The sequence below is a fragment of the Cololabis saira genome, chromosome 14 (assembly GCF_033807715.1).
Source record: "Cololabis saira isolate AMF1-May2022 chromosome 14, fColSai1.1, whole genome shotgun sequence".
NCBI lineage: Eukaryota > Metazoa > Chordata > Actinopteri > Beloniformes > Belonidae > Cololabis > Cololabis saira.
This window is the reverse complement of record NC_084600.1, coordinates 6,713,097-6,735,568: the sequence shown is the minus strand read 5'-3', so window position 1 is coordinate 6,735,568 and position 22,472 is coordinate 6,713,097. Positions and strand designations below refer to the sequence as shown.

Genomic DNA, 22,472 nt, shown 5'->3' with positions numbered 1-22,472 from the left:
TCAACCTCTGAATCCTCAGCCTCTGCTTCCTCGACGGAAGGCGTGTCAGCGGGATTGAGGAGATCCTCGAAGTATTCCTTCCACCGCCCGACGATGTCCCCAGTCGAGGTCAACAGCTCCCCTCCTCCACTGTAAACAGTGTTGGCGGAGCACTGCTTCCCCCTCCTGAGGCGCCGGATGGTTTGCCAGAATTTCCTCGAGGCCGACCGGTAGTCCTCCTCCATGGCCTCCCCGAACTTTTCCCAGACCCGAGTTTTTGCTTCCGCGACCGCCCGGGCCGCAGCCCGCTTGGCCTGCCGGTACCCGTCAGCTGCCTCGGGAGTCCGCCGAGCTAGCCAGGCTCGGTAGGACTCCTTCTTCAGCTTGACGGCATCCCTTACTTCCGGTGTCCACCACCGGGTTCGGGGATTGCCGCCGCGGCAGGCGCCGGAGACCTTACGGCCGCAGCTCCGGACGGCCGCGTCAACAATGGAAGTGGAGAACATGGTCCATTCGGACTCAATGTCTCCGGCCTCCCTCGGAATCCGGTCAAAGCTCTCCCGGAGGTGGGAGTTGAAGACCCCCCTGACAGGGGAATCTGCCAGACGTTCCCAGCAGACCCTCACGATACGCTTGGGTCTTCCAGGTCTGACCAGCTTCCTCCCCTGCCAGCGGATCCAACTCACCACCACCTGATCAGTTGACAGCTCAGCCCCTCTCTTCACACGAGTGTCCAAGACATACGGCCGGAGGTCAGATGAAACGACAACAAAGTCGATCATTGACCTCCAGCCTAGGGTGTCCTGGTGCCACGTGCACTGATGGACACCCTTATGCTCGAACATGGTGTTCGTTATGGACAGACTGTGGCTAGCACAGAAGTCCAATAACAGAACACCGCTCGGGTTCAGATCGGGGAGGCCGTTCCTCCCAATCGCACCTCTCCAGGTAACACTGTCATTGCCCACGTGAGCGTTGAAGTCCCCCAACAGAACGATGGAGTCCCCAGTTGGGGCACTTTCCAGCACCCCTCCCAGGGCCTCCAGGAAGGCCGGGTACTCTGCACTGCCGTTCGGCCCGTAGGCCGAAACGACAGTGAGAGACCTGTCCCCGACCCGACGGCGCAGGGAAGCGACCCTCTCGTTAAGTGGGGAGAACTCCAACACATGGCGGCTGAGCTGGGGAGCTATGAGCAAGCCCACACCAGCTCGCCGCCTCTCACCATGGGCAACTCCAGAGTGGAAGAGAGTCCAACCTCTCTCAAGGAGTTGGGTTCCAGAGCCCAGGCTGTGCGTGGAGGTGAGCCCGACTATCTCTAGTCGATACCTCTCAGCCTCCCGCACAAGCTCAGGCTCCTTCCCCCCCAGCGAGGTGACATTCCATGTCCCTAAAGCCAGAGTCGTCGTCCAGGGATTGGGTCGCCGGGGCCCCCGCCCACGGCTGCCACCCAAATCACACGGCACCTTCCCCTTATGAACCCTCCCGCGGGTGGTGGGCCTACGGGAGGGCGGGCCCACGTCGCTCTTTCGGGCTGCGCCCGGCCGGGTCCCGTGGGCCAAGACCCGGCCACCAGACGCTCGCCTGCGAGCCCCGACCCCAGGCCTGGCTCCAGGGTGGGGCCCCGGTAACGCCAGTCCGGGCGACGTAAACTTCCTTGCTCTTGTCTTCTTCATAAGGGGCTTTGAACCGCTCTTTGTCTGACCCGTCACCTAGGACCTGTTTGCCTTGGGAGACCCTACCAGGGGCATTAAGCCCTGGACAACATAGCTCCTAGGATCATTCGGGTGCTCAAACCCCTCCACCACGGTAAGGTGGCGGTTCAAGGAGGAGATGCTGTATGGGAGAGTAATGCGGCGGAAGCCTTTTCTGCGCACACGCCACAAACAGAGTCGCTTGAGGTATGCTACAGCACATTTTGACAAGCCAGCTTCATTTTGGAATAAGGTGCTGTGGACTGATGAAACTAAAATTGAGTTATTTGGACATTACAAGCGGCGGTATGCATGGCGGAAGAAGAACACAGAATTCCAAGACAAACACTTGCTACCCACAGTCAAATTCGGTGGTGGTTCCATCATGCTGTGGGGCTGTGTGGCCAGTGCAGGTACTGGCAATCTCGTTAAAGTTGAAGGTCGCATGGATTCCAGTCACTATCGGCAGATTCGTGCCAACAATGTTCAAAAATCAGTGACAAAGTTGAAGTTGCGCCGGGGCTGGATACTTCAACAAGACAACGACCCTAAACACTGCTCAAAGTCTACTATGGCATTCATGCAGAGGAACAGGTACAACGTTCTGGAATGGCCATCTCAGTCCCCAGACCTGAATATTATTGAAAATCTGTGGTGTGATTTAAAGCGGGCTGTCCATGCTCGGAAACCATCAAATCTGACTTAACTGGAGATGTTTTGTAAAGAAGAATGGTCAAAAATACCTTCAACCAGAATCCAGACCCTCATTGGAAGCTATAGGAAGCATTTAGAGGCTATTATTTCTGCAAAAGGAGGATCTACTAAATATTGATGTAATTTTTCTGTTGGGGTGCCCAAATTTATGCACCTGCCTACTTTTGTTTAAGTAATTATTGCACACTTTCTGTAAATCCTATAATCTTCATTTCACTTCTCAAATAGCACTGTGTTTGTCTGCCATATGATATATTTAACTGAAATTGCTGATCCCAACAACCAATGATTTATGAAGGAAAATCTTGAAAATGATCAGGGGTGCCCAAACTTTTTCATACAACTGTATTTATATACAGTTAAATTACCGTCAGGGTTTTAAGTGAATGACGGAGCAGAACCTGTTTCAGGTCTAAGGTTTTACTTGGTGAATCAGGAGATGATCTAAAGTCAGCGGGTCCTCATCAGGTCTTAAAAAGACATAAATAAACCTCAGGGGAACTACGACCTATGACACCGTCATCATCTAAAAGAGACAAAGAATGAAAAGAAAGTCAAAGTACAGCAGCGTGTAACAAAAAGAAAAGCGATGCCTGTCTTTGTGTGGAGATTTAAGACAGTACTGTCGGTACCAACCAGGTGCTGCTAATCAAAAGCATGCTGTTAACTGATCATCTGCACATTTGCTAACTTTTCTAAGAGTAGAGGTTTTGGAGATTAACTGGTCTGGAGCATCCAGGTGAGTTAACGCAATACCAAGCAGGAATGACCGAGGAGCTCAGAGACACAACTGTTGTTGCCTGTTAATCTGGGAAGGAAATAAAACCAATCAAGCCACTTGGAGTCCATCGCTGGACTTCCAGAAAGCTTTTTCACAAGTGGGAACACACTGAAGACCATTCAGTTCCCCGGAGTGAATGTCCCAGCAAGTTTGCTCCGAAGTCATAATGTGTAATTGGCTCAGAGAAACTAAAGAAGAAGAAAAAAGTGCCGACTCGGCACGCTGTGGACTTCAACATATTCAAATTTCATCAAGCTGTGATTTAAGGAAATTTTATGTCAAAATCCATGCAAAACGGCCCCATCCCCAAAGGTTAATTAACAACCCTAAACCACACCCCCTGCGGGGAGCACAGGAATGAATGAAATGCAACTGTAAACACCTCAAACTGACATAGAACCACCCCGATCACAACCACAAGAGGGGACGAATGGCAGTAGGGCATGCCCATATCAAAATTTTCTGAAATTTTCTAGTTAATACTTGTACCGTTGCTCTTATTTTGAAAGCCACCGCTCTTTCCAGAAATGGGTGACGCGGTCTTTTATTTTGAAGGCGGACCGTGCAGCTCTGGTCCGCTGGGTGGGAGCCCAGCTGGGATGGGCCGGGCCGGGCCGGGGTGGGCCGGGCTGGTCCGGGCTGGTCCGCGGATGGCAGTACTTGTACTTGCAGCCGGCGTCGGTGCAGCGGAGCTCCGCTGCGTGTAGCCCGGGAGCCGCTGGTCCTACCGCCGCCGCAGACGCGCCTCCCAGCGGGTAAGCAGACCGAGCAGCGCCGCTGCCGCGACCCGCTCCCCCCGCTGCACCACCAGGGCAGCTGTGTGCACGTCTGGAGCTACACTTGACAGACTTTACACGCACTTTGAGACGGGACAAATGCAAGCTTATTGATCTTTACTCATCAGCCATCTCAGGAAAAGAGCCATTTATAAAACAACTGTTGCACTGACTCTCTTGTGCACTTTTGCTTCTTCTCCATAAAATATGACCTCATACACTTTATTTGCAAAGCAGCATTGGGATGACCAGAGAGAAACTAAAGCCTTAAAGTGGTCTGGGGCGTTGCCTGTCTGTCTTTGCAAGAGTGTGTGTGTGTGTGTGTGTGTGTGTGTGTGTGTGTGTGTGTGTACAGTAACTATGCAGCAGTTACGCAGTTACATGCTGACTTGTGAAAATCTGGGCTGCTCCTGAAATCTGGTTCCAGTTAGGAGTCTCTTTTTTTTCTTCCAGCCCATGATGGAACCACTGAGGCTAGAAAATGCTTCACGGAGGTTAATCAAAATTCCTTTACTGTTATTTTCATCGTCCCCCCTCCTGTGAGGGCGAGTGTGTGTGTTGGACATGGAAGTGACGCACACGGCTCCACTTTTCTTAAGTCTGAGTAAAGTTACAGACACACATCACTTTGAGCAGTGTGAAATCACCAATTACGTTACTGGATACGCGCTGAGGTATCCTTCAGCAGGAGCCAGGTTTAACCTTTCAAAGCGAGACACACACACGGCACAGGGCCACGGGGAGTTAGAAGTTAACGTGAAGTGCAGCCAGAGGCTGCATGGTAAAGAAATCACCATGAGCTCAGTCCTATAAAAGACATAACAGCCTCATGAAACTCTTCTGCAACTGGGTGACTTCACAGCATGTTAACTCCCCGTTGTGTTTTTCCTGTTGCGATTTTAACAAGAAGGAAGACAGAAGTGATCCAGACACCGTGGTTCGTGTGTTTCATTGATCCCTGGTGTTGTTCTACTGGGGTTTCATAGGCCTCTGCCGCTCCTGCAGCTTTAAGACAGGAACACTTTCACTGAGAAACTTGGCAGTTGGTTGACTCTTTAAACCCGTCGTGATGTGTTTGGTAATGCCGGCGTAAATCATGGTGTCATGCAGAAGGAAGGAAGCAGAGAGACAGCTCCACCAGGACAAAGAGAGGGCGATATTACAAACATGATCCAAGTGTTTGGTGAGGATGTGGGTGGTGGGTACTCGGCTACCTCCGTCACCCCGGCCTCTTACACCACCCGCCTCTCATCCCACCAGACTCTCATCCCACCAGACTCTCATCCCACCAGCCTCTCATCCCACCAGACTCTCATCCCACCAGGCTCTCATCCCACTAGCCTCTCATCCCACCAGCCTCTCACACCACCAGACTCTCATCCCACCAGCCTCTCATCCCACCAGCCTCTCACACCCCAGACTCTCACACCACCCGCCTCTCATCCTACTAGCCTCTCACATCACCCGCCTGGCCCGGAGAAAGAGAGGAAGGTTGTGTCAGGAAGAGCATCTGACACAAAACCAAAGACAAATCCATATATGGACCTGGATGATCCACCCTATGAAGGGAAGAAGCTGAAAGGGGGCATGATCACTAAATACATCGATGTTCCCAACCTGGTCAGGTCACAGAGTTGATTTAGAAGAGGGAAAACAAACCTGTGCTTCATGTAGACTAATAATCAAGACCGAGACCAAAAACACCTAGTAATGTCCTGATCCTGCGTAATTGTAGAACATCATCCTGGTTCAGATAGTTTCCATATGAGCTTGTTTTCAACTGCAGATCAATAACACAGAGAAGTGATGATGATGTTGAACTCACTATAAATGTTTCCATCAATCAGCTGAGATCAGATATGTGTGGCGACATATTATTTCTACACTATTGGAGGATTGACTCCAGAGCCTTTAAGGATTGACACGACTACAAACTAGTCCCAAAGTAATTTAACAAAACACCAAGCCTCCAACACCCAACACCCCCTCCACCTCAGAAAAGTCATGAATAGTAAATGTTACTGATTTAAATTGGACTGAATTTGGAGCTGAAACCTGAATTTTAGATATTAAAGATACAAATATCGACTTGAAATTGCATTATTTACCATTATAGTAATCAGATTACACCGTATATCAGCATCACTGAAATAGACCTGATGCTTAATCAATCACAACGATATGCAAATATTATTCTTATATTTATTCAAACAAGGCCGTTATAAACACAAGACTGTAATGAAATACAGACACATGCAGATGCACCAAAACATTCAATCAGATGCAAAATACAAATAGTTTACAAAACTACATTAACAAGAGGAAGAACTGATCACCAGATTCTGTCACCTTGGTGTGGCAACGGCATCTCAATTATCCGAGTCTGAGACAAGACCAAGACCATAAAAAAGTCTACAGTAGCTTCATTTCATCATTAAAAGATGTTCAACCTGTACCTGCGTACACAAGCAACAGGCCTGGAACTCAAACTCAATGATCAGGACTTTTAGATGGTTGTATGGTGGAAATGATAGAAAGAATAAACTTCATCAGTTTCCACACATGCACGTAAAGCTGTGCAAAAGCAAAAAAATGAATAAAAAATGCACACACGAGACGCAGAGACGCTCTCTGCAGCTGCTGCATGGATAAACATGAATAAACATGTGAAAATCTTCTTGGAAATCAAGGATGCTGTGCCCTCATCTTTCTCACTTATCAGAGCAGGATCTGTGCCGGTGGGCCGGGACGGCTTCAAGTAAAGTCTTGCTGATTTCAGCCAGACGATGCTGAACAACGACTCAGGGATTACAACACACTAGGTCTGGGTGGAAATATCAACACATATCGCTAGAACACCTCCAATTCAGCTCTAAAACCTAAAAAAGAAAGCCTTGTAGTTTCAGATTGCAGGTTTCTCCATCTAGTAATGAAATCTGTCAGGGAACACTGGTGTGAGTCTGGTCCCGGCCCAGCGCCTCCACCAACCCACATCTGGGAGTTCACTCAGCTTTGTCCTTTATATCTGGTTCCCCGAAGAGCAGCTCATAAACGTGGATGTCATTTCTGTATTTCTGCTGTCAGAGCCGGATCTGGAGGAACGGTTAGAGACGGAGACTTGCGGGCGGTTTATTGCTCGGAGATTTATGAAGGCAGACGGGAACAAGCGAGATCTGGAGGACCCGGACACTAAATTTCACTCTGGGCTTTCAAAGCGCTCTCAGCACGGTCTGGTGTCGACACGGATACTCGTAGGAAGTGGTCACGGATTGAATTATTTCAACTGCTCTGCTCTTAAAAACCCCTCTCAGTTATTGAAAAGGGACATGAGTGGAGAGATGAGTGGAGAGATGAGTGGAGGGATGAGTGGAGAGATGAGTGGATGGATGAGTGAAGCCCGGCTGGCCAGCAGCTCCTGCTGAAGCCAGGGCCGTGCCGCTCTTCCACCAACACTGGTGCATCGGCTCGTCCCTCCGTCTGGAATGTGCATCACCAGAGCCAGATATAATAATTACCCAGCCTTTTATTGGAGGCTGAAGTGCTGAACAAATGTTTACCTGAACTCGCTGCCGAGCCCCAAACACTTGTGCGTATTTATTTTGAAGACGGTGTGATCCGTATCAGGGCTGGGAACGCTCCCGGAGAAACGCTGGGTCCACAAGGAATGCAACGCATATTTTCAAGCTTCCTATTTTCAAAGAATCAGCCTGTTTGTGCTGGTGCTGGTGCCATTTCTCTGCCTTGTCATTAAACACTAGACCAGGGTGTAACAACAGCGTACGGAGCTGTAGTTCACACAGCCAGCCACGTCCTCCACGGCCGTTTTCACTGCCATCCATGACAAAGAACAAAGTAAACCCATCACAGGGAAAGATCAAGGAATTCCTGATGCTGGATGAGGCAGCAGATTCACCCTACGAGTCTGGTTTCTTACAATATTGGGTAACGCAGTAGGATATAACAAGCCCAATGTGGCAAGAGTTACTGGCAGCAGCTCAAAGGATGATATCAGCAGAGATGAGCAGATAACGTGTATTTAGCAACACAGTTGCTGCAGACGGGAGGAACATCTGAGGACACAGTAAAGGGAGCAGCGGGATCAGTGGGATCACCCCCCCCCCCCCCGACCGCAGTAGTGAGTGTTCGTTAGTCATTACTATCTCAGCCTGATCTGGCACTTCATCTGACGCACAGAGCTGGGTAAAGTAGCTAAAATTGTACTCAAGTAAAAGTACTGTTACTTCAGAATAATATGACTCAAGTAGTAGGGGGAGTGGTAGCCTAGTGGTTACAGAAGTGGACTGGAGTCTGGAGGACCAGGTTCAAGCCCCAAGAATGCAACCCAGGTCAACCAGCCTGGGCCCCTGAGCAAGGCCCTCAACCGGGGGCCGTTTATATAGCAGCCCACTGCTCTCTAGTCTAATTAGAGATGGGTTAAATGCAGAGAAACAAATTCCACCAGCCTGGCTGTGTGGTCATTAATATATATAAAAAAAAAAAAAAAAAGTAGAAGTAAAAAGTAGTCATCCAAATAATTACTTGAGTAAAAGTAAAAAAGTACTTGGTGAAAAAACTACTCAAGTACTGAGTAACTGTTGAGTAATGTCTGATTTATTTTTTTTAACACATCCATTCAAACAGACAAAAGTACAAAATAATCATCTTCAGGAAAATTAAATCAATAAAATAATAAAATTAATAAAACATTGCTTAAATTAAAATAATCTTAAAGTAAATTAAAGTACTTTAATAAATGATAAAATAAATAAAATAACAGAATAAAAAAATAAATTAAGCACAAGTAGCACAAATTTCCAGCGTTTGTACTTTTCTTTTTTAACCAGCAGAACTAGAACAAACATGAACTCATAGAAACTCTGTGTGTGTTTGAGTCTGTGTAAATGTGACAAAACATGCAAAAACTAACATGTTTCCCAAAGAATCACCCAGTGATGTCATGAGATTGACGCGTACGTGGATAAAAGGGATAAAAGAAAAGTAACAGCTCAACGTAGCCTAATGTAGCGGAGTAAGAGGAACAGTTTCTCCTTCACAAATCTACTCAAGTAAAAGTAAAAAGTATAGTGATTCAAAACTACTCTTAAAAGTACAACATTTCCCAAAACTTACTCAAGTAAATGTAATGGAGTAAATGTAACTGGTTACTACCACCTCTGCTGACGCATAAGACACACGGATCACTCAGCGTGGAGCGCACGCCTGAGTCGTCATGCGGTTGATAAAGAACAACAGGCTTGTGTCGGCCTGAGAAACATCTCAGGTGGAGGGAGAACGTCACCACATGTGCTAAATATCCTGCTTAGTCTTTACTGGCAGCTGCTTTCTCTCTGTGCCACGTTGATCATGGAGAAGCTGGGCTGAGCGGGCCCAGGGTGTAGGAAGGAGATGGATGGATGTTTTGACAGATCCAAACAAGCATTTCCTCCACTCCTTTCCTCCTCAGCTCAGCCGGTCTGAGCAGGTCGTCGTGTTGTTCTTTTTTACTGAGCGCTAAATAAGGGCACGACCCTGAGTGCAGGATGAGAGAACAATTCTCTCAAACTGCAGCCTGGACAATACCAATAAGAATAAAGGTTGTTTTTGTCACTTCAGTGGCAGTTTACGCCCTTCAAAACCTGAATGCTGTTTGTGAGGATGAAAAACCTCTGTGGCAAAAAGCAGCTGAATTTCTAGCTTAAACGGCAAACCTTTAGCTTTCACCTGAGTGAAAGTCATTTCACTACCTCAACAATTTCACACCTTAACAATTAAGTGATATTTGTATCATCACTGACCTCCGAGGTGAATGTCAGTGCAACGGCACTGTTAGTCGTCATCCACACCTTTATTTCACATTCACGTTGGTACAAGTTGCTGGAGACGGAGACACAGACGAGAAGTTCAAGAGAGATTTCAAAGATCAGAAGGACTACAGTCCTTGAGCAGATCGGATCTCTGAACAAGATGCAGATAGGAATGTCATCTTGTGCATTCAAACTTTTACGTTGGAACGGCCAGGAACTCTCACCAGGAGACGTTTTCTGCTGCAGCAATAGCTGATGAAAACGCTGGTGAACAATCAGCTGAGGCCGGCGCTGCAGCGGCAGCTGCACGAGCTGCAGTTCAGCCGGGACTTAAAGGAAAGCTGCATTAATTATACGGATGAAAACAGACGGTAAACAGTTCAGAGAGAGAGTGTGTGTGTGTGTGTGAACCGTGCCAGCTCTACAGGTCTGATGGAGGCTTCCTGTTTCTCAGTTTTCCACTACATTCTTCTACGATAAGCTCATGCCAACACACACACACACACACACACACACACACACACACACACACACACACACACACACACACACACACACACACACACACACACACACACACACACACACACACACACACACACACACACACACACACACACACACACACACACCTCCTATCATGTTTTCCCACCCTCTTCTCGTCGTCTGCTCTTTCTCTTCAGTGTTTTTAATATGGGGGTGATTTATTCCCCCCCCCCCGTCAGAATGACGTGATGTCCCCGCTCTGGTCCCTGTGAGAGCTTTACTGTAGAAACGCTCTCTGAGGACGAGGAGTTCAGGAGGGTTTAGGTTTATAATCTGACATGAGAAGGACGACGGTGTCTGATTCTTCACGGATGAACCAGAACTAACAAACATCATGATGGTTGATGTATCCGACCTCCCGGCTCCACAAAAACTCCTCTGCTGGGAAGAAATATCACAAAGAAAGTCACACTTCGTCTCTGTTGTGTGTGATCGTTCAATTTCACGCACAAGAACAAACATGTGATTCCAGTCTGACTTGATTTATTGACATTTAGAAACAGAAAGGTCCAGAATGACGTAGAACTCCCCCCTACGTCACTAGTGTTTTCATCAGCCTGTTTCAATTCTAGTTTTAGTCTAGTCTTTGGGTCCAGCTATCATCGTTTTTATTACTTTTAGTCACGTTCATTCTCCTTTTAGTTGTGTCAAGTTTCAGTCGACTAAAAGTCTTATTTTAGTCAGAATAATCCAGGACCATTTTAGTCTAGTTTTAGTCAAAGATTGTATTTATCCAAACCCATTTTACAATTCAAACAAGGTTATCTTGTTATTATATTATTGTTACCTTATAGACTCAAGAATACATTCATTCCAGATACATAAGACTCTAATTTGAGTTTACAACATATTTATTTTTCCGCATTTCTCCCCGTCTTTTTCTTTTTCAACGACACATTGGGTTTTCTTTTCCACGTCTATGTAGAAAGTGTATCCAAAGATGGATCTTCTTCTTCTTTTCCCCCCAGAGAAGATCCCCGTGTTTCTCTATGTAACTTAGTTTTTAACTGACGTTAACTAGAGCTCTGCGTTAACGGCATCAGCCTCTAACTCTGCAGCTGATTCTGGATCTGATTCCTGCTGCAGCGACTGATGGAGGACTAACGTCACCCAGAACTAAACCAGAGAAACTACTGGAAACATGGACATTAAACCAGAGAAACTACTGGAAACATGGACATTAAACCAGAGAAACTACTGAAAACATGGACATTAAACCAGAGAAACTACTGAAAACATGGACATTAAACCAGAGAAACTACTGGAAACATGGACATTAAACCAGAGAAACTACTGGAAACATGGACATTAAACCAGAGAAACTACTGAAAACATTAAGGATCTTTGTTAGAACATTTCGTCTCGTTTTGGTCAACAAAAATGAAGACACATTTTAGAATAGTTTTTACTTTGTAATCTACATTTTAGTCTCGTTTTTAATACGTCTAAGATATTGCATTATACATTTAATTATCTTTATCGTCACATGACCAGCATTTTTGTTGCGTCTCGTTTTCCTCAGGTGATAAAGGAACGTTGACGACGATATTTAGTCATCATTTTTGTTGATGAAAGCAAAAGTCTCACCCAGAAAGTGCAGCTTTTACCCCGTGGGGACCAAATAATAATTTCCCCTCGGTGTGTGTGAGTTTTCCTTGGCTGCAGCTCGGTCATCAGCTGCCACACGACTGCATTTATGATTTCCCCGTTTCCACGGTGATCAAACAAAGAGTTGTATATTGGCAGCTCGGATGAAAGGAAATGATGTGTGTGCCGTCGTACAGCGAGAATGTTTACTGCCCTCCGACAAAGGGGAGACATGCAGGAACAACGTGGTAGCTCGTAGCTGCGCGGCGGCCAGGCCTCATTTCCTCTGCAGCGGCCTGTGTGGATGCCGGCTGGCTTCCTGCCAGCGCTACACTGCCATCAGATAACCTTTAGCTGATAGCAGGACAGAGATAAGTGACGGAGGATTAGAAATGATTCCTCGTAGGTTAGTAGCAGTCAAAGACAAAAGGAGAATGAAAACAGGATCAGGGTTAATATCAAGTGTTACCTTTAGCTTGTCTGAGGATGACAGAATATATCGTCTTCCTCTGAAGGAATTTGTCAATGTCAATTTTATTTATATAACACATTTAAAAACGACCGAAGTCGACCAAAGTGCTGTACAGCATACAATAAAATGAAACAATACCAAAAGAAAATACAGTACAAAATGTAGAAACAATAAAATCACTAACATGCTAGAATGATCAATAAAATAGTAATAAAAGATTAAAAGAACAGACACATAAAGTGCACAATCACTTCTCACAAAGGCAACTATTTATCGTACACCAAAAGCCAAAGCAAATAAATAAGTTTTCAAAGAAGACTTAAAAACCTCTAGGGTCTGAGCAGATCTAATGTTTAGTGGTAAGCTATTCCACAGCTTAGGGCCGGTCACCGCAAAAGCTCGGTCACCTCTAGTTTTGAGCCTGGATTTAGGGACGTCTAAAAGCAACTGACTTGACGACCTCAGAGCTCTGGCTGGTGTGAGAGTGGAGACGTTCTGGAAGGTATTGGGGAGCCAAGCCATTTAGTGATTTAAAAACTATTTAATACAATCCGTAATAAGCTGGTCTGCTCAACGACAGTAGCAGTGGTAGTGGTAGTAGTAGTAGTAGTAGTAGTAGTAGTAGTAGTAATAGTAGTAGTGGTAGTAGTAATAGTAGTAGTGGTAGTAGTAATAGTAGTAGTGGTAGTAGTAATAGTAATAGTAGTAGTAGTAGTAGTAGTAGTAGTAATAGTAGTAGTGGTAGTAGTAATAGTAGTAGTGGTAGTAGTAGTAGTAATAGTAGTAGTGGTGGTAGCAGTAGTGGTAATACTAGTAGTAGTAGTAGTAGTAGTAGTAGTAGTAGTAGTAGCAGTTGTAGTAGTAGTAATAGTAGTGGTGGTAGCAGTAGTGGTAATACTAGTAGTGTTATTAGTAGTAGTAGCAGCAGTAGCAGTAGTAGTAGTAGTAATGAATTAACAGAAAAGTGAAAAGAAGATGAATCTTCAACTCCAGAAAATCAGCTGCAGGTTGCAGTTCTGTCTGCAAGGAGACCAGATCACTAAAGAAAGTATGTCTCCTCTTGACTGAGTGGAGTACTCACATTCTTACGCCCAACATTACTCTGACCCTGGGTAACAAACTAAATCTACCAACGTTTGTGCTGCCAGCATAATAAACTGTTAAGATGATCTAATTCCATTGGAGGGTTTTATAACAACTTTTCTGTTATTTTATGTATTATTAGCCTTTATTCATCCCACAAGGGCAGATTATTCTCTCCTTTAACCATCTCTAGTTGGACTGGGATCAGTGGCTGCTGTTTTCTTCACAGCCCAGGGAACAGTTATGGTTAAGTGCCTTGCTCAAGGGCCCAGAGTGGTTCACCTTGGTTGCAATCCGTGGACTTGAGCCTGAACCGAGCCCACTAGGCTACCACTGGGCTACCACACCCATTAGAAATAAGTCATAGTTTTGACCTGACTCCATTCAGAGCAGCCTGCTTCCCAAACAGAAATAATCCTATACTTCCTGACTTTATGTAAAATAAATACAAATAAAAAAAGGGCTGTTATTGGTATCGTAGCCTTGTGTCACTTTTTGGCCGGCGACATTGGTCCGGCTACCACTTTGGACTCCAGATACTTGTTAGCAGTACGAGGCTACATCTCTTCCGAGTGTTGCCTGTTGCTCCATCCGTCAAACTCAGTCTGAAGTTGCGGTAACGCCCTTGGTCAAAACCAGAACTTCCTTTATAAATCCTTAGCAATCCTGCAGAACTCTATGGTTTGTGGTTTTGCAAGGGAGTGGCTCATGTAAGATCTGGTGTGTGTGCTCAGTCAAAGAGCTGTCAGCGTTCCAGATCTCACCACAGCCGTCATACCAGGGATTCCTTCGCTTATTCACCTCACTCTGCTAAATATGCACACACTCTTTCCACAGTTTGGGAGAATTCTTTGGAGCCAACGGTTGTGAACTTGACGTGGGAAACGACGGGGGAAAGACCAGAACCATCTCTTCCTCAACATTCCTCTTTTTATTGCTGTAATTGTTGCCAAAATGCAGTTTATTTACCATCTTAAGCCCTGACCCTGTAATAACAGCTCCGGGACCGGAGTTACGGTGCTCAACAATGTGATCTCGGCTCTATGGTTAGAGAAGTTTATGAGTAGTTTTTTTAGACATCGAGGATATTTAACTATGTGGTGTGAGGGAACATAGTCAATTTGAAGTTGGAAAGCTGCAGCAAACTGCGTCCCGGGTTTTGCTTATTGTTTTCAGAATTAGGATAAACACAGATTATACAGTAACGCCAAGAAAAACCACAGAGCTGTTTGTTGAAATGGAGAGACGGGTGAAAGCAAAGCACGAAAGGTTTGGGAGGGACCAGTTCCTGGATTTCATAAAGTCTGAGGACTTAATATCAGCCTGTTGCAGAAGAGCTTTGAGTTGTGCGGTTTTAGGTTAATCCCTCGACCTGCTTTAGCTGGGATGAAAACTGGACAAATCATAGCGTTCTTACGTTGATCATTAAACTGATAATCCTGAAAGATGTTGGATCTGATCAAAGAGTACAAGTCATCTGAGACTCTCACATGACCCGTAAACTTTATCATCCTTGCTGGACGTGTTTGTTTATGAGCAAGATAAGATACGGGGAGAAAGTGCAGCACGTCCAGAGCCATGAACGCCGCTGTCAACACTTGCTTTGTTTTAATTTACAGACGTGGTTTTTCTGGGAGCGTGAGAAGTGAGAGGAAACTTATCAGAAATCTAGGAATCAACAAAAGAGCTCATTCAAAAGCCGTTTCCCTCAGTCTGATTGCAAGTGTGTCAACAGTGCCCCAGCGTGGTGGGTTTACGTATCCCAGGGTTACAGTTATCACACACTTGGAACCTGACTCTAGGACTCAGTTTGAATAATTTAGCATTTGAATTTCCAAATACTCATGTCAGACCTGGTTTAGGATCAGTTTAGGGGTCTGGGATGGCGGAGCTTTTACCATGTTGACTAGGTAAGGGAATTGATAAGATTATTCCGATTCCGATTCCATTTTCGATTCTGCTTAACGATTCGATGCTTTATCGATTCTCTTATCGATTCTCATTTGGAAAAAAGGAGAACAAACAATTTTAGTATCAACTTTGTTTTATATGTTTGAACAAAAAAATATAAGTGAGGTATTAAGACGCCCCCAGCCTTGGGCTCCTCCATGGTGCCAGGGGGTCCCCACTAAATCATAAAATAATAATAATAAAATAAATATTCTTCTGTAGAAATTAACTAAATACAACAAATTATTTTGTGGAAATTACACAAGAATGTCCAGTAACATGTTCAACACCACAAACTTAGTAACTGCTCGGTGACATTCATCTATTCTGGCTGATTCTCTTCCCTGCCTTGACGAAAGGAGAATCTAGCGGTAGAAGCTCTTTAACTTCTCCATAGATGAGCTGATGAGCTGCAGCTGTGTCAGGAGCTCCGCTGTCCGCCGGAGCGCCTGGCACGTCCACGTGGCCGAGCGTGCAGCTCTTCTAAAGCATGAATTATGGTTCTGCTTTAAATCGACGCAGAGCCTACGGCGTAGGGTACGTGGGGACGCACACCGTACAGTGTGCGTCGCCGCGTACCCCACGCCGTAGGCTCTGCGTTGGTGTAACGCGGAACCATAAATCAGCCTGTAACACGCCGGCTGACTCCGCGCCCACCAGCGCATCAGCCGGCCGAGTCCTAACATTTTCCCCCCTTTGTTGAAATGTCCATATTGCAAGTATTGTACCCTGGTGTCATCCTTTTTGGTAAAATGTAGCCAAACTTTCGAGCGTTTATGCCGCTTTGTCCCCGTGTTTTCCTGCTGGGCGCGAATGCGCACGTTGCGCAACGTGCTTGGTGACGTCATTCGCGCCGACTGGAATTGATGAGGAAATCGTTTGCGAAAAAGGCAAACAATTCCAAGGAATTGAAACACTGGGAACCGGTTCTCAACAAGAACCGGTTTTCGATTCCCATCCCTAATCTTGACCTCATGAGTGTGATTTAACCTGCTGCAGGTGAGTTTCTCTGGACGCCACCATGGACAACTCCCAGTGCTTCTACTGCCGCGAGGACCTCGGGGGGAAGAGGTTCGTCCGCAGCGAGGGCAAGCCGGTGTGCGTTCGCTGCCACACCAAGTTCTGTGCCAACTCCTGCGCCGAGTGCCGTCGGCCCATCTCTGTGGAGTCAAAGGTGCGTCCTGGGGATTTATCTCCGGGTTCGTCCTCGGAGGAAGTTCAGCGTGTGCGGTATCTAGTTCCTGTTTGACACCTCTGAAAGAACCTCTCCTCCTTCACCAGGAGCTCACCCACAGAGGCCGCTACTGGCACGAGGAGTGTTTCCGTTGTGCCAAGTGTTACAAGCCTCTGGCCAAGGAGCCGTTCAGCACCAAGGACGACGCCATCATGTGTGGGAAGTGTTGCTCCAGGGAAGACGCTCCGCGCTGCCACGGCTGCTACAAGGCCATAGTGGCTGGTAGGACCGGTCTCTTCAAACCTCTGATCCACTAACAGAGAAGCACTGTACTGGAACGGAGTTAACACTCTACTTACTTGAATAAAAACTAGGGGTGTAACAATATATTGTTCCACGAAATTTCGCGATACAAAAACGTCACGATACGTGTCGTGGAGGTGACAAACTGTATCGCGATATTGGGTTATTAATATTAATCTATTGTGTTGACTAGTAACGCGCATCCGACCGCGACTCGACCCGCGGACCAAAATCTTCCTCCCCTCAGAAGAAACTAGTCCCGTTTTGGTCCCGATCACGGGACTCTTGCAGGGTTTTGAGCTCTGAACTTTTACTGATGTAAGGCTGGTGTAGAGTTAAGCCTTACCTTATTAAATTAAACCTTTTTGGGGTGGTGAGTAGGATAAACACGGGGACAACTTCTGCTGAGTTCCAGTGAACTTTAATGTCCCTCAACAGTGTAGGATTTTAGAACATCAACACAGCACCTAGTGCCGTACTGTGGCGTATCACTCAGCCCAATCTAAAACAGACTAATCACTACAGATAAACTGACTAGTGTCATTATAGTCCCTGATTTACATCAGAATATAAAGAATATAGTTATAAAATAATGAACCCTGAATTACCAAAATAACCTTAACAAAAATAAATCTCTTCTTACACTTATAAGGTGAGCATGAATCAATCTTTTTATGATGTAAAATTGTATGTATTTATTTACTTTTATTTATTTAATTTTAGTTGTTACATTTCTGGAAAAGAAAAAAGTCAAGTCATACATGAGAGAAACTATTCAGTTTGTGGGTAAATATTTGTACTTGTATGAAACTGAAGATCATAATGCAAACCTGACATTTACTTTTAGTTCAGTTTGTGGAAAATGGTTGGCCTGGCTTTCTCTTTAAAACTTAAACAGTTATAAAACATTACAAACTGTAACAATAGGGCAAACACACAGTATTGTTTTGTATGTTGTGTCTTTCAAATAAAAGACCATTTTTTCCAGTCATATGTTCCTCATTCAAGGTTCATTCATTCATCATCTTACCCGCTTTGTCCCTTGCGGGGTCACGGGGGTCTGCTGGAGCCTATCCCAGCTTATTTTAGGTGACCTCATTCAAGGTTGTTAAAAAAAATACTGCTGTAATATCGTACCGTTATCGTGACCTCAATATCGTGTATCGTACCGTATGGTGAGATTAGTGTATCGTTACACCCCTAATAAAAACTCAGAGGAGCATCTCAATGTGCATGTATACTATGTCACTATGTGCCATTACTGCATCAAAGAACTGGTTGAAGTTGCAGGAATCGGCAGCTCAAAACCTTCATCGTACTAGTTATTGATCCCTGGCATTATCAATCTTTTTCAGGCACAGAGGTTGTGGAGTACAAAGGGAACTCGTGGCACGATGAATGCTTCACCTGTTGCCACTGTAAGCGGCCGATAGGATCAAAAAGCTTCCTCTCCAAAGGGAGTGACGTCTACTGCACCCCCTGCCATGATAAGAAATTTGCCAAACACTGCGTCAGCTGCAAGAAGGTAAAACGTTTAAAACAGTGTAAACTTGCTTCTAAGCCGAATTATGACTTGAAAGTGATACCTTGCTCAGTTTGCACCGTGCTCTCTCTTCTGGTCGCTTTAAGACACCTGTCAATTTAGCATCAAATTGTATATTTTGGCTTATTGGATGCTATCAGTGGCGTGTCCCGTCTCCCCCCAGCCCATCACCTCTGGAGGGGTGAACTACCAGGAGCAGCCGTGGCACAGCCACTGCTTCGTGTGCAGCTGCTGCTCCAAGCCTCTGGCAGGGACCAGCTTCACCAAACACGAGGACCAGGTCTTCTGTGTCGACTGCTACAAGAACTCTGTGGCCAAGAAGTGCAGCGGCTGCCAGAACCCCATCACAGGTCGTCCTCCTTCAAATCACTCTCTCATTCTAGCAGTCAGCATGCTCTCAGTCAAGAGAACTGGGAAGAATTCAGGAGTTAACTGCTACTCTCAACAGGGAACTTTGATTATCTGAAACAACTAAAAACATCTAATCTTTCATGAAAACACTATAATGTGGAATTCAACACATTGCCAGCCTTGCATCAGTTTAGAAATAGTCTTTTATGTAGAGTTTACCGTCATGTTAACCATGTTGCTCCTCTATATCTATCAGTTGATGTATTTTCATAAAGTCACTTGAAGTCAAATGAAAAAGTCACTTAAATGGCCACGACAGCAATATTTAAAGAGGCCACGAGGAGAAAAAACAAGACTTAATTGCCTAAGAATATAACACAACCCTGTAAAGCCAGATCAGAGCAGAATCCTCCTTTTTTATCTCCACCCAGCGTTACACATGCAGCATTCACCGTCCCTTTGAAATGGCTCGCACAAAGCTGTGACATGATATCACGCTGGGTGGATGACTTCTCTGGCTCAACACCCTGAAAAACCAGCTTTTATACATATCTCTGGTATTTTTACACAAGCCTGTCACAAGCATGTCATGAAGACTTCAAGAAACGGTGTTATCTTTAACGTACAAATGGAAACCTGAGTAAACCTTGGCCAGAAGTTACTGAAGATAAAATGCAAGTGACATATTATTCCAGAGCAAAGATGCAGGATGTTGGATCTTTGTGAGGTAAAGTGGCAAAAATGTAGATTACTACCAACTAAAAACTCCCTGCCTCATCTTTTACCCCAATTTTTGGTGACCTCTTAAAATGCAAAGTCTTCTATAGATCCAGTGTTGAGTTTGTCTGAAAACATATTAAACTGTGATAAGGAAGTCATGAGCTCTACAGTATATGCAGCATGATTAGGACTTATAGACAGCTTTACATTCACTAAATGACCCAAGCAAAGACATCAGGTACATTTCTGAAACAGTGGGGGATTGATATTAGAGCTGGGTATCATCACTGACCTCGATACGATTCCGATACACTAGGTCCCAAGACGATACGATTTCCGATACGATTCGATATCGATATTCTAGTTACAATAATGGAATAACGTGATCCTTCCATCGCTACGTCCGGCCAGAGAAACCCCACCCTGCCTGGTGAAAAGAAGCAGCCTGCTCACTCCTCAAGTAAGGAGGAGACTTGAGCTCAGTGCAGGGCGTCCCGGGGTTGGTAGATGGAGCAATTCCCAGGACTGACTTAGGTAGGAACACTGGGATTTAAGAAAAAAAAAAAAAAAAAGTTTTGTTTTTTTTTAAATCGATACTTATTTATGTATCGATAATCGTTCCTACACATGTATATCGATAAAATATCGATATTTTTAACCCACCCCTAATTGATATACAGGACTGTCTCAGAAAATTAGAATATTGAGATAAAGTTCTTTATTTTCTGTAATGCAATTACAAAAACAAAAATGTCATACATTCTGGATTCATTACAAATCAACTGAAACATTGCAAGCCTTTTATTATTTTAATATTGCTGATTATGGCTTACAGTTTAAGATTAAGATTCCCAGAATATTCTAATTTTTTGAGATAGGATATTTGAGTTTTCTTAAGCTGTAAACCATGATCAGCAATATTAAAATAATAAAAGGCTTGCAATATTTCAGTTGATTTGTAATGAATCCAGAATGTATGACAATTTTTTTTTTTAAATTGCATTACAGAAAATAAAAGGACTTTATCACAATATTCTAATTTTCTGAGACAGTCCTGTACATCTTTTAAAGCCCCTCTGTGTAGCAATACCACCTACGACCACGTGGGGGCAGCAAAGCACTGGAAAGCTCATGCGTCAGCCCCTGTTTTAGACACAATGAAGTGGCTCTAGTGGCTCACAGTGGTATTACAGCATTTATCAGTGACTATTTAGTGATATTGCTGCATGAATTGGCTTCAAGATGAATGAAAACATGTAGATCAGTGTGTTTTCTCACCGTCTACTAACACAGAGGAGCTCAGTCTGAACCTCGGCTCTCCTCTCCCTCCAGGTTTCGGTAAAGGTGTGAACGTTGTGAAGTACGAGGGCAGCTCCTGGCACGAGTACTGCTTCAACTGTAAGAGATGCTCCCTCAGTCTGTCCAACAAGCGCTTCGTGGCCAAGGGAAAGGAAATCCTCTGCTCCGACTGCAGCGACAAGGAGTGACGGACCAGCGCCGTCACATAAAGCCATGAATAGAAACATTGTGGTCTATAGCTTTTTTACTTAAATTCTGATGTCCCCATTTCAACATTCCTTCATTTTTCAGCTGGCATTTATTTTTGACTTACCTCGGGGTAAAAAGCAGAAACTGCCAGACTGAGATCATTGTTTTCTGCTGTTTGTGCTGATGCTGCATGCTAACGCTTCCAGTAGTTGTCATAGCAACCTTTGTTGGAAAGCAAGTTTTAAACGACACGCTTAAAGATTATGTGCAAGTATCTGACTATTGCTATTGACAAACGCTTCAGTTCAACACATTTGCAGAGCAAACAGCTGCAGCCACTTAGATCAAGCTCAGATTGTATTTTTATGGCAAATTAATGCAGAAAACCCGTTGATTTGAATGTTCACAAACTATTGCCCATATGAGAAGCACACCAATTTGTTCTTCACTAAAATACTATGAACGAATCACCATGAATGTCAATCAACAATGTCATTCTGGAGAAATGTGTAACTTCATGAGCATCATTCAGCACACATCTTAAAGTGTTAAAGTGTTCATGTATTTAAAATACATGATACATGATACATTAATGCTTTCAGGTGACTTTTGTTGTGTTTAGTCCCGTTCAAATAAACTGAATTACATTTGATATTATGTAATGCCGTTGTGACATCAGATCATACGTTTGTATTTGTCACTTTGTTTGGGGCCGTCTACGGTTGGAAACACGGCATTTACTGAGCGGCTCTTCAACTGTTGTTTGACAAACTGTAAATGGGGAAAGAAATGTGATTTAAAATGAAATCTTCTCTGGAGTATTTGGACCAAAGCCTGTCACAGACTTCAGCCAGCTGTGTCAACTCCTGATCTGGACTTATTTATCTCCTTTATGTCTAAAAAAAGTATCAACCTGAGGCCCTAAATAAACATTTATATAATATATATATATATATATATATATATATATATTATATTATCATACATACATACATACATACATACATACATACATACACACACACACACACTGTATTGGGATTTTCATTATTTTTAAATTGCTGCTTGCAAAAGGATGGATGGATGGCAAAAGGATTATTAAACTTACAGCAAGTGAACCATTTTTATGGTCTTTTACACTTTGTCTTCCAGGAAAGAGAAAACTAATGATCAAACTGAAATATGTGCCAAGAGCAAGTCTCCGTGTATATTTTATATTGAAATAAACCTTCTGAAACCGAGCATTACCTTCATTATTTAAACACACTGTGAAGATTGAGATGGATGATGAAAGAGAGAGAAACAGTTCTCTGGACTGGACGGCTCCGAGCCGCTGAAGGATGAGAGTGAACGAGTGAACGAGTGAACGAGTGAACGAACCGTGTGCGGACGGCGTGTGAAGAAAGCGGTGCATGTTTACCTCAAGTAATAACATTTAGGTTTTGTGGCAGAACATTACTTTTGAACTGGAACTGAGCGACTGCTCGGAGGACAATCAATATGTACACAT

The 22,472-nt window shown here is 44.5% G+C and overlaps 1 protein-coding gene across 1 annotated transcript; it reads left to right on the top strand.

Annotated features, from left to right (window-relative positions):
* The first annotated feature begins 3,769 nt into the window (after positions 1 to 3,769).
* LOC133459498 (four and a half LIM domains protein 1-like) lies at positions 3,770 to 22,203 on the top strand. The gene is made up of 6 exons (XM_061739482.1): positions 3,770 to 3,920; positions 16,383 to 16,557; positions 16,665 to 16,839; positions 18,216 to 18,385; positions 18,567 to 18,753; positions 20,807 to 22,203. Exons 2-6 carry the CDS (start codon positions 16,405 to 16,407, stop codon positions 20,959 to 20,961), a joined length of 840 nt encoding a protein of 279 aa, XP_061595466.1. The 5' UTR covers positions 3,770 to 3,920; positions 16,383 to 16,404; the 3' UTR covers positions 20,962 to 22,203.
* The last annotated feature ends 269 nt before the right edge of the window (positions 22,204 to 22,472 follow it).

Coding starts and splice junctions, on each gene's coding strand:
- LOC133459498 (XM_061739482.1), top strand. CDS start 16,405: ATGGACAACTCCCAGTGCTTCTACTGCCGCGAGGACCTCGGGGGGAAG. Junction 16,558..16,664: donor CCATCTCTGTGGAGTCAAAG/GTGCGTCCTGGG, acceptor CTCCTTCACCAG/GAGCTCACCCACAGAGGCCG. Junction 18,754..20,806: donor CTGCCAGAACCCCATCACAG/GTCGTCCTCCTT, acceptor CTCTCCCTCCAG/GTTTCGGTAAAGGTGTGAAC.